The following is a 12,169-nucleotide window of genomic DNA, read 5'->3' on the forward strand; positions in this document are numbered from 1 at the left end:
ACGACAGTGGACTTTTGGTTAGATCCCTGAAATAAAGTCTGTGGTTAAAGCCTTTGGAATCACAGCTTGAAATAGTAAAAATGCATATATTATATCAAAGTTGAGTGTCTCATTAATCATCCACAAAAGTCTGAGTGAAAATAAACATCCATAACTATTAGAAAACCTGGTTTAAATACAGCTCATTTTGCTGTTTAGACCACTTGCCAGGACAGAGTGGGCGTGGCAGATAACACTCTGATTCTCTGATTGACATCTCCCTGGCTTAATCCAGCCGTACATGTTTGAGCATGGCCGTAACTAGCTATGAGGTACCCGAGGTAAATACCTCAGGTACTATTTCCTAAATCTAATTCATAGAAAGATCACAAATTATATTAACCGCTACAGCTGACAATCAGGAGTTGTGTTTCTTAAAAAAAAAAAAAAAAAGTTGTGTTTCTGCATATGAGGTCTCGTAACCTTTAGCCTTACACGTCACGCCACAGCGCGTCACGTGTACCGGCACTGACTGGACATGTTTTGGGGTGAAGAAGAAGAGATTCTCCGCGCGTGCTGAGACTTAAATGTAAGGAACGAACTCCGAACATAGGCTACTCGCCAGTTCGCGCATCTGTCATGATAATAGTTTTGTTGAAACAACAAACAAACGACAGGATGTATGGAACCCCGACACGAAGCCGAGGTGTTCCATACATCCTGCCGAGGTTTATTTCTCCATAACAACCGACCAACTATACATTGTCCCGCTTAGAACACGGCTTACGAATGAAATAATTAATTTGAAACATAATATTGATCAAAATACGACATAAACAAGAGATTACGGGGCGCGTTTGTGTCGCCGACTCGCGGTGCCACCGAGACGAAAGGAGAGCTGTGACACTAGGTCAGAGTTTGTGATCATGCAGGGTTGCTTTTCAGCCACGATGTGGATGGAGCCTCTCCTATTTTTTTTTTCCTATTTATTTTTTATCTGAGAGTGCCAAAAGTAAGAAAAAATAAAGAATACAGTCAACAACATTATGTGATTGTGTATTTGTGTAATTGCACAGTTTAAAACACTATTTATTTTACTTTTTATTCATAAATAAGTGCTCAAAATGTTTTTGCTCGCGTGCGTTGCGCGCTCGCATGGTTTGTACCTCACTAGTTTCATAACCCTGGTTACAGCCCTGTGTCTGAGCCCTCTGATGACTCAGAGGACGAAGCAGAAGCCCTGCCAGCTGAAAATTATTCCTTTCAGGTGGTCACTGAATGGTAAGTTTCAAAATGTTTTGTGATTCATGTTAATGTTACTTCGTAGAATAGTTAGCATAACTTTTACATGCAATGTTAGCTGAGATGAATGACAACGGGAGGCTAGCGCTTTGCCTTCCTTCATTGAGATACGTTTTCATTGAAAACATAAATCTGCTCCGTTCTTCTGATAATAGACTTTTTCATTCAAACACATGCAGTCTTAGTAGATTAAATATGTCTTTACTCTGATACACACACCGACCCTCAAAGCGGGAGAGACCGGTGCTGGCCGGCCGTCTCTCTGGTGTTGTGTAGAAGTATTTGCCCGCCTCGAATAGGCAGAGCCTCCGCTGGGTCGCAGCCGAGCAGTTCAGCCAGTTTACGATCTGTATTTTCTAAACATCAGACTAGAAAGCAGTTTGTTGGCTCAGACTCAAAGAGGCAGATTTAGCAGGAGCAGAAAGGTTTTGTTGCGCTGCCACTGGGGGGCGGGATGAGACAACTGACTGATGATTGATGATTGGTTTGGAATTTATTGCGTAATAAATCTCAGCGATAACCACGGCCAAATCAAACCCAACTTCAAGAATGTACAAAAACTTAAAAGACAGATATTTCGAATTTGGATGGAAACTGATTTCTAATTGTTTTACATGTTTAATATTATGTACATAAGACCCTAAATTACATAGTTAGAAGGCTGTTGTGGATTTGGTTTCCAGAGGCTTTAACACAAGCTGAGGAGACTTTCACATTTTGATCTTCAACATAAAATACGTCAGTAAGTTTCCCGTCTCGTGAACTTTGAAGCTTCTATGAATTTTTAAAAAGACGGCTGCTAGCAAGTGGCTAAATGAGGCTATACAGAACGTCCTCATACTGCGCCGAAAACAGCTTTACAGTCTTGTTATGGTGGTAACATTAGGTCATGCAAGCGTAGTGTAGTTTGTTTATAGCCTAACATTAGCTTTTTGCTTCTGGCGTTTGGATTTAGGCTTCAATAATCATGAAAGTGTTTGTTTGCTACTGAGGTTATTCTCAGTAATAATCCAAAATCCATTGGAAAAATCCAATTGTTTTTTTTTTGATGAGGGAACCAGTGTGTAGCTAACTTCCAAGTGGGCCTACAGAAAAAGGCCATCCCTACAGAACTCAGGTACATATATTTGTCTCTGTGTGTTCATGCTCTCCTCTCCCTCTTCAGTGTTCTCCAAATTCTAATGACGCACAAATAAATCTCTTGTTGTAGTGCGTACAGTAAAAGTGTGTAGTATTTACTTGGTGTTGGTGTTTATAGGATGTGTTTCCTTGATACACAATGAATACGACTGAATGCGTCAGCAGCTGGTGCTGGATAATGTAATTCCACCGGCTCTGGATATGAAGTTGAGGAAACGTAATTTAGTTGCTCAGATTGACTCATATGAAGATGCAGTGACACAGTGAGACAGTACCCTGCTACAGACGGAGTCTCCTCCACGTTGTGGTGTGTAAACAGAGACCTTTGCAGCACAAACACTAACTGAATGACCTGCAGCTCCAGATCTGCAGCCAGCAGCATCGACTGTCAACACACAGTGTTTGTCTCACAACACACCTGCTGACTCTGCTCTTTCAAGTCTCACCATGTTTGTCCCTCAAGGTAGAAATGGAAATTAAATTGCTGGAGTGCCCCTTTAATGTCACACAATATTGCAAATTCAATATTTTGATCTGATGAAGGGGAGCCTGAGAGAGGAAGTTTGGGAAGCACAGCTCTGATAGTTAAGACATTTCTGCACTGTCCTCTGAGGAGACTTTGAAAGACACTTTTTTACTCGTTATAAATGTACTGACTGTTTTGCAGCGGTTTAAGATAAACTGGGTTTACTCAACACTTTTGAGGCCGACCAGCTCTAGAAGATCCGGTCTCGATGTACAGATACAGAAACGCCCCAGATTTTACACATCAAAGTCTATATTTGGAATTGCGTAATAACCTACTGCCTACGTTCATACATGCATGCTGCCAGCTAGATAAACATTTAAGTATGCCACATTACCAACAGACTGTTCAAACTGAAAGCTTACATGACTGTTTCACCAGACTGACAGCTGGTCTGACCCGGCCAGTGGCTCTTAAATCTCCAAAAACGTTGTAGCAAGTATCCAAACAGCCGTTACCTAGAAAACTGTCCTCGTATTGGGGATCCAAGCAGTTACCCTCTCGCCTGTAAGAGTAAGAGTTTCTAACGCAGGTTAATGTGCTACAGTGGAGTTAAAGAGTAAAGCTGGATGTGCACGGCCCCGCTGTATTTGGTGTGAACTGAAGGAGATAAAACAAGAGAAATTGTAGCCGTTTATTACCCACAAGCTAGAAGAACTGGAGAACGCTACCAAACAAGGAAGTTGGTTTACACTTAAGCAGGATTTATACTTCTGCGACGAATCAACAGCGTACCTGTGTCGACACAGAGCCCTACACTCCCCAGAAATGTAACTACACGTTGCGGCAGTAAGGCTTAAGCTGAAACCATTTCCCTCAGTGGAAACAAAGCTTTTATTTACTTTAACTTCACAGATAAGAAACAATAAATTGTGAAGACAATAAAGCCTCCACAAAAGTAGCATTTAAAGTCCTGTGTGTGGTTTATCCTGGCTTCATATGAGCAGAGGAAATGAGTCCAACAAACACTGGACTGTGCCCCAGGAGGCCGGTGTTCACTTCCTGTTTGAACATGATGCTTATTTCTAAAATTAAACACATGCTTTTGTTGCACAATGAAATAAGAAGGTGTTGTAAGTTCATTTTGAAAAGGCTGTATGCATGTAATGAGCAGACACTGTGCATTTCCTGAGGGAAAAGAAGTGTATTTTGAAAAGACACAATGCGTGTAACAGGTGTGAATTGACACCCCCATGATACCTAGCGCGTCATATGTAGACAGCAAACATCCATTTAACAAGTGGTGACGTGTGACGAGTTGGGAGATTCAACATATCTGCTACATAATGTGGTTTGTAGAAACGTAAAATTACCAATATTTTTCTGGGTTGTTATCATCGCATAAAGATTTTTGGATGCCTGTAGCTTTAAAGACACCATGGAATTAAAGTTCTTTAAAAAAAAAAAAAGAAAAATGTGTGGAATCCAAAAGGCATTACCTTCATATTGCTTCATCAGTTTTGATACTTATCGTTGTTCATGAGTCTGACAATGTTATAGTGGTGCAAAATTGGTGGAGTACACATTTAAAGTTACCAACGACACATATTTCAACACCGACAGGCAGTAAGAGGCTCACTCTGTAACGCTACTGAAAGAGATCTATTGCTGATAATACAAAGATGTCTCACCCTCAAATGTGAGAGCAATCTCACTTTTTTAAATTTAATTTCCAGGAAAATAAAAAAAAACACTTGTTTGAAGGAGGAAGAAGAAGTGTGTATTTAGCATTAACAGAGACAACAGCTCCACCTGCAGAATCTCCAGCTTGAGAGGAGATTCCTGGAAAGTGCGCAAAACACCTTTAGGGGAAAGGACACTGCAGATCACTACTTCAACAAAAAACTGAACATTTCTTACCGGTGATGTCTGGTTGTGTTGGACGAAGCGCGGGAAGGTTTGGACATTATGCTCTTCGTTCTAAATCGAAAGGAGTCGTCTAAGCTGTAGTTCTCCATCGTAACAACAGAACATTGGCCGACACTCTGACACAGCTTTTCTAGAATAATGTGTCTTCTTTTATTCTAATGTGACATGTCCCCCCAGAAACAACTTCTCCAGGCAGTTCAGCAGTCCATGTTAGAATGTTTTGGATTATTTCACATGTCTGTGCTCCACTTTTTTTCCTCAGATATATACCGCAGGACATGTTGAGGTCACAAATGACACGCCTCCTGGACCGCTGCAAAATAAACATTATATAACTGTCTGTGACTGACTGTATGTTGGCTTTCTTTGTTTGGTTTGACGACAGTCATATACTATAGAGACATTTCAGTGAACCATCGTCGTCCTCCTCTTCCTCCTCCAACTGCCCCAAATCTCTTATCAGTGACTCTGGACAAGCTGACTGTGTTTTGTGCTTTCACTGTGAAATATTTTTTACTTTTTAAAGGGTAAATTTGGTATTTCCAACATGGACCCTCTTATCTCCATGTTTTTGTGTCTAAGTGACAAACAGGAACCAGAATCTTTTAAATTAGTCCAGTGCTTAGCGAGACCACTATGTGCACTGTCCATTTATGTCCACTAAAAGTGTCTGTTTTTGTCACTGACAGGCTCACAATGTTATTATAAGTATCTGAACACATAATGGGAAGGATCCTTACAGAGATAGACCTTTTGTTAAGGGATAACATTTTGTTTAACCAGAACAGCCCCAAAACTGCCATCACCAAGCCACCAGACTCCATCTATAGAAACAGTCATTTACAGTAAGTGTGTGAGTATATAGCCAGCATATTTTCACATTTAACTGGGTGAATTAAGGGTTTATTTCAACCAAACCAGAGTTACAACTTTCACATGGGATGCCAGTGTCCGTGTCCTGTGTGATTGTAGAGCCAAACCCTGTTCTTTTCCTGAACCTAATAATGTGCATGTTGGCCAAACTCAACCACGTACATTTGTTGAAGGAAAAAAAATATCAATTCACGGTGTTGTACAGATGTAGTGCTTTATTTTGAAAGAGACTGTATGCAAACTGTACATTTCCTGTGAAAACAGAAGTGTATTTTGAAAACAGACAATGCATGTAACAGGCTGAAGCTGACACGGCGTCCCAGAACGTCATCAAGCAACACACCCAGGGTACCTTGGACGTCATATCTAGACGTAGAAAGTCCACGACCAAACATTGATATGTGACGAGGTCGGACTGAGAATGTGTTGACAGACCACACCCACCAATGATTCATCTTCCTGCCAACTTTGTATCAGAGTTCCTGCAATAACTCCTGAGAAAGAAATACCTGCCTCCTGAGTTCTGACCGTTAGTGCTAGTTAGTGTTCCTCTACTTTTACCTCAGTAAAGACTCTTACTGATACTTCTTTCAACACGGTCCAATACAGAGATGTTCCTAATATTATACTTGAAGGGGTGCACATATTACATTCGCTGTAACCACATCTGTGCATGCTATTAGGATTTTTTCCCAATAACACACACCTATGTACCAGACGAAGAACCACGTTGAGCTGCCTCCTGCTTCTAATGAGAGCAGGTGGCAGATTTATGTGACCTTTGGGAGACAGGATAAATGAGGTCCACTCCAAAACTCTTCTGAATGCTTGCACAAAATACTGACTCTGAAACTAAAATATTAATATATCAGTCGGCCTTCAAAAACCCACACTGGCTGTTTCCACCTCAGAAATGAACCGTCGAGAGCTTCGACAGCTCCAATAACTTCCAATAAATTCTGCAGTCTAATTCATTTACAACAAATGTACTCGCTCCTACAGCTGCAGAGACACTGCTCACAGCCACACAGATTAATGCTGTATGTGCATAGTTTGCAGGTCCTTAAAAAGTCTTAAAGGTTAATTTTATATATATCAGGCCTTAAACATCCTTCAATAGTCTTAAATTTGAATTTGTGAGGTCCTAATGGACGTAAATATTCTACCTAATTCAATTTATCTATCTTTTAATAATGTTCTCTCAAACTGAGTCGAGCTCTTCTGCATGGAAGTCTAAATTTCTAATGTTACTGATCTTTACCACTGAACCTAACGCTGTCCTTTACTTACTGACTCACTTACACCTGCACTGATCTGTTGGCAAAATGTAGATTAACCTGACTCACTCTAATAACCATATTCCTGCACATAACATCCCTCTGCACAGGACCACATAATACTACTTACCTTTACCTGCAAGTCTTGAATAATAAATAGATGATTTATCCAAAAAACCGTCTTAAATTTGGTTAAAAAAATATTTGAAAAGCTCTTAAAAAGCATTAAATGTAAGTGCTTCATATGTGTCGACATCCTCTGATATTATTAATAGAAAATATTAAGTAACTAATAAATGATGATGTATTGAGCTAATCAGCAGGATGTTTGAAGTGACTGAAATTAGCTTCACATCCCAGTAAAGTGATGAACACATTAATACATCAATAACTATATATTATAGTGCACTCTGCATAAGGAGTTACTTTTGAAACTTAACTCTTGTACTTTTACTTAATATTTTAAATGTAGGACTAATAAAATAGTATTCTAACACTGTAGTATTTGTACTTTTACAGCTTCCACCATAAGACACAGACAAGCCTGGTCTTATACTTACACACATAAGTTCATTTGAGAGAATTAATGACCTTATCATGCAGTTAATAATAAAAAACTTTATTCATACAGCATCTTTCAAACACAAAATTGTATTGCTTTGATGATGCACATATTGCACATAATTATTATTATTATTTCTATTTATGTTTATCCTTTGTTGTACATTGCAACATAATACATATATTTTTGTATTTCTTAATGTCCGTATTATACGGTCATATTTTCTTATATTTCTAAAATATTTCAAAAACTTAACATATGAGTTTCTACATTGTAAATATGTTTGAAAACTTTACATATTAGTTTTTTTACATTGTGACGTAGCATAATACACATATACTTTATTTCTTAATTTCTGTATTATATTTCTACATTTCTAAATATATTTCTAATACTTTACATACAAGTTATATCGATTTTAATGCAGCATAATGCACACATTTTTATATTTCTAAATTTCTATAAAACATTTCTACTGTTTCTTATATTTCTAAAACTTTACATGCTAGTTTTATACATTGTAATGTATATAACATTACAATGTAAACATAATGTCTACATAAAGCATCATAGCTCAACATCAGCAAAACCAAAACCATCAATTAAAAAAAAAAACGAAAATCATAAAATTGTTAAAACATCAAAACAGTTAAGAGTTATGTCTTTTAATCGGCTTTTATATAAAATAGTGCTACACAAATAAAATTAGAGCCTGAACACAGCTTTTAAGTCAAAATAATGACTTTAATTATCTTTAAAAAATAAACATCATACGGCTTAATTTGGTTTTGTCAGCGGTTAACAGCTGAAGGTTGATTCTTGTGTGCAAACTGTAAATAAAGTTTATGTTCATGTGTTTGTGCCAGGTTCCTGTTTTATTTTGAAATGTATTCTCATTGTGTTTGTTTGTTTTACTTCCTAAGTTTTCCCGCCTCTGTTGATTACTTCACCTGTGTCTTGTTCCACTCACCTGTGTGTAGTCAGTATTCATCCCCTGTGTATTTAAAGCTCAGTGTTTGAAACACAGATCTCCTCGTCCACTTTTGTGTCAGGATCAGCTGCAGACTGACTTTGCAGAGATGGCTGCCATCTTGTTTTTACACGGTGATAGTGTTGGCGGCTGACTCCAGACTATAAACCATCCTCATCAATCCTTGACCTGAGTGCAGCCTGCGACATCTCCCACACCATCCTTCTAGACAGGCTAGCATCATTTGGTACTGTATATCTGACACACCCCTGGACTGGTTCAAATCATATCTCTCTGGCCACACTCAGTTCATTCAGTTGAAAACCTTCACATCCCAACCATCTCCCCTCTCCTCAGGTGTTCTCCAAGGCTCTGTCCTCGGTCCCATCCTGTTTATCATCCGTCTCCTCCCTCTTGGTCATATATTCCATAAATACAATATCCATTTCCACTGTTACGTGGACGACACTCAGCTCTTCCTTTCCACTAAATCCATGTCCACCTTCCTGCCCTCCTCTCTCTGTGAATGTTTACAGGAAATAAATTCCTGGTTTTCTTCAAATCTCCTAAAACTGAGGTTCTCCTCGTTGGTGCTAAATCCACCCTCACTAACACGCCCAGTTTCACCATCCCCATTGACAGCTACTCTGTTTACCCCTCCCCTCAGGTTAAGAGTCTTTCCAAACCCACATCAATAACATTACCCGGTCAGCCTACATCTACGCATTATTAATCGTCTCCACCCGTCCCTCACCCCCAACAGCGCTGCCATCCTGGTCCACACTCAGTTACATCCCGGCTGGACTACTGTAACTCCCTTCTCTTTGGTCTCCCTCCAATTGGTCCAGAACTCTGCCACCCGTATCATCACCAGAACTCCATCAATCAATCACACCACACCTATCCTACAACAGCTTCACTGGCTTCCATTCAAATACCGCATGGACTTTAAAATTCTGCTCCACACTTTCAAGGCCATCCATAACCCCTCTGACCTCCTCCACATCAGCACTCCCTCCCGGACACTCAGGTCGGCCTCTTCCATCAGCCTCGTTGTGCCCTCTGCCCGTCTGTCCACTGTGGTGTCCAGAGCCTTCAGCCCCTCTGCCCCCCGCCTCTGGAACTCCATCCCTCCAGACATCAGGAACACTGACTCATTATCCATGTCAAATCCCACCTGAAGACACACCTTTTTAAACAGGCCTATTCTATTTGATTGCCATTGCTCTGCTGCAGACTTCACATTTTACTGTGTTGATGTGTATTTAGCCCTTTTAAATCTAATTGTCTTTTACCTGTTCTGTAAGGGGACCCTGAGTGCCTTGAAAGGCACCTTTAAATAAAATGTATTATTATTGTTAGTTAGTTATTGTGCTCTTACTACCACTAGATGGCACAACACAGTGTCCACAGATGAGGACAACTGGTCAAAGTTAAGCAGATTATAAGGTGCAGTAAACCCAAAATGTGGTGTCCTCGCAGGGTCTCAGGAGGATGTGTTCAGGGCTGTTTTATTAGCATCAGGCCAATGACAGCTCAATGTCCAGTTTGTCACAGGTGTTGCAACAAATAAAATATCCCAAATAGTTTCACCAAAGCATGGTGATTATAGGAATATTGCAGCTGGTAACATGCACCAGTCATCAGTCAGATGCACCTGAGTAGAGGTTTGAACAATAAAGCAAACACAGCAGCGCCCCCTGTGGTCAACCAGTGTCATTGTCTGACAGGAAACTGATTATTTATTTATTCATTTAAAAAAAATCAGATTTGTGGCTTCTGACATATTTATCAAAGGATTATCCAGGGTGGGAGAAATCAAATAAAACTCTTTATTCACTCTATAGAATATATCAGAGAATATAAACACAATAATTCATATTATATGATATTTCTGTTTTTTCTTATGCGCAGTTTTTTCAGAACTGTGATATGATTTTTTTTTAAATTTTATTCATCTTTGTTTTATTTTATTTCAGACGGGACCTGGGCTGCAGGAGCCCCTGTGCCTCTGTCAGACACCGCCAGCTGTCATTCAGCCTGTGTTGTAGTTTGTGATGGAGCAGGCCTGATCCAGCAGCCTATAACAGACCTGCATGTGTCCACCTACAGCTCGGCGCTGGCTGCCACACTGCGGCGGGCTGGCGGGCTGACAATGACTTGAATGCTGATTATTGTGAAGATCGACAAAGGACACAAGGAAAGGAGGAGATGAACCGTTTCCTGAGAGCTGGGGAGAATGGAGGGCTGCTGACGGACTGCAGGGAGCTGTCACCCAACCACACCGCCTCCTCCGCCTCCTCCTCTTCCACCACCACCTCTTCCTCCTCCTCCTCCTCCATCTCCATTACCTCCTCCTCCTCCTCCTCCTCCAGCGCCGCTGGCTCAGCCGACAGACACGCGGCCCTGCCCTCGCTCCAGACCCGGGGACCTGTCGGCGGTGGCGGCAGCGGCGGGTCGGAGCCGAGGAGATCCGCGCTTAAACGCAGCCGAGCCGGCCGGGAGGGACGAGAGGAACCGGAGGCGGCGGATCACTCAGCGGCTGCCGTCGCGGTGCGCGGCGGCGGCGAGGTGTGCGTCGGGGTCGGTAAGCAGCAGCAGCAGCAGCAGCAGCAGCGTCGGGAGGCTCAAGGACGCAGCGTCGGTGGAGAAGGTCTGGAGATGATTTCAGCGGTCAGCAGAGACGCGGACGGCGGCGGGAGCGGCAACAGTAACAACAACAACAACGGCGTCTCCGAAGTGACCACGGCCTCTCCTGCGACATGCGCCAAAGGCAAGGAGGAGAGGAAGGGGAAGAACGTGATCCGGGGCTGGAAGAGGGACAGAGACAGGGACAGGGACAGGGACGCCGCCGCTCCAGCCGCCGCTCCTCCTGCCCGGACGAGGAAGGAGAAGCCCGGCGATGGCTCGTCTCCTCCTCCCTCTGTTTTCCTCCCGTCGTCCGCCCTGTCCGAGCATCATCTGTGCCGCGACGGCCCCGGACACTGCCACTGCGCCGCGCCGGACTCCAGGATCACGGGAGATAACGGCAACATTAACAACGTAAACAATAACAATAGCGGGAGTAGCGGCGGCGGCGCTGCCAGCAAAACCGCGCTGGATTGTGGAGTTAAAAGCGGCGGCGGCGGCGCTATTGTTGTCAGGCGGCAGCATGACGACACGCCGGCGGCCAAGAAACACAGAGGAGCTGAGAAGGTAAGCAGCTTTTATTGTCTGGAGGCCAATCATGAAACACACACAGTCAGAGAGCAGCTACACTTCACACCTGCAGCTGCTCCATCTCTCACACCCTCACAATCAGAGGCGGAAAACATGAAAATAAAAAGAGAGGAATGAGATATTTTTGATATTCAGAGCACACACAGGCAGTCAGATGCAGGTGTGGAGGCCACAAAGAAGCCTGTACAGCAGCAGACACACAGCAGGAATGTTTAAATGGATGGAGATGGAGATGGAGATAGAGATGGAGGGGATGACCGCCTGCCTGCCACATGATATTTATTTCCTATTGTTGTTGCCCAGCTGGTGTCATTGTTCCCAGTCTCCCTGTCTGTCTGCTGATATTTACCATGCTGATGTACAGAGATGAGATTTTTTTTTCTATTTTGGAGGGGAGATGAAGAGAAGGAGGAGGAGGAGGAGGAGGAGGAGGGAGGCAGCAGCAGCAGCAG

The 12,169-nt window shown here is 42.2% G+C and overlaps 1 protein-coding gene across 1 annotated transcript in view; it reads left to right on the top strand.

Annotated features, from left to right (window-relative positions):
• The first annotated feature begins 10,515 nt into the window (after positions 1-10,515).
• The window catches only part of znf608 (zinc finger protein 608), an 89,949-nt gene continuing 88,295 nt past the window's right edge, over positions 10,516-12,169 (top strand). The window contains exon 1 of the mRNA XM_049579628.1: positions 10,516-11,693. Within this exon, the coding sequence (XP_049435585.1) occupies positions 10,710-11,693 (984 nt within the window). The 5' untranslated portion in view covers positions 10,516-10,709. The remainder of the gene's footprint in view (positions 11,694-12,169) is intronic.

The sequence above is a fragment of the Epinephelus fuscoguttatus genome, linkage group LG6, assembly GCF_011397635.1.
Source record: "Epinephelus fuscoguttatus linkage group LG6, E.fuscoguttatus.final_Chr_v1".
In the NCBI taxonomy this organism is placed as follows: Eukaryota; Metazoa; Chordata; class Actinopteri; order Perciformes; family Serranidae; genus Epinephelus; species Epinephelus fuscoguttatus.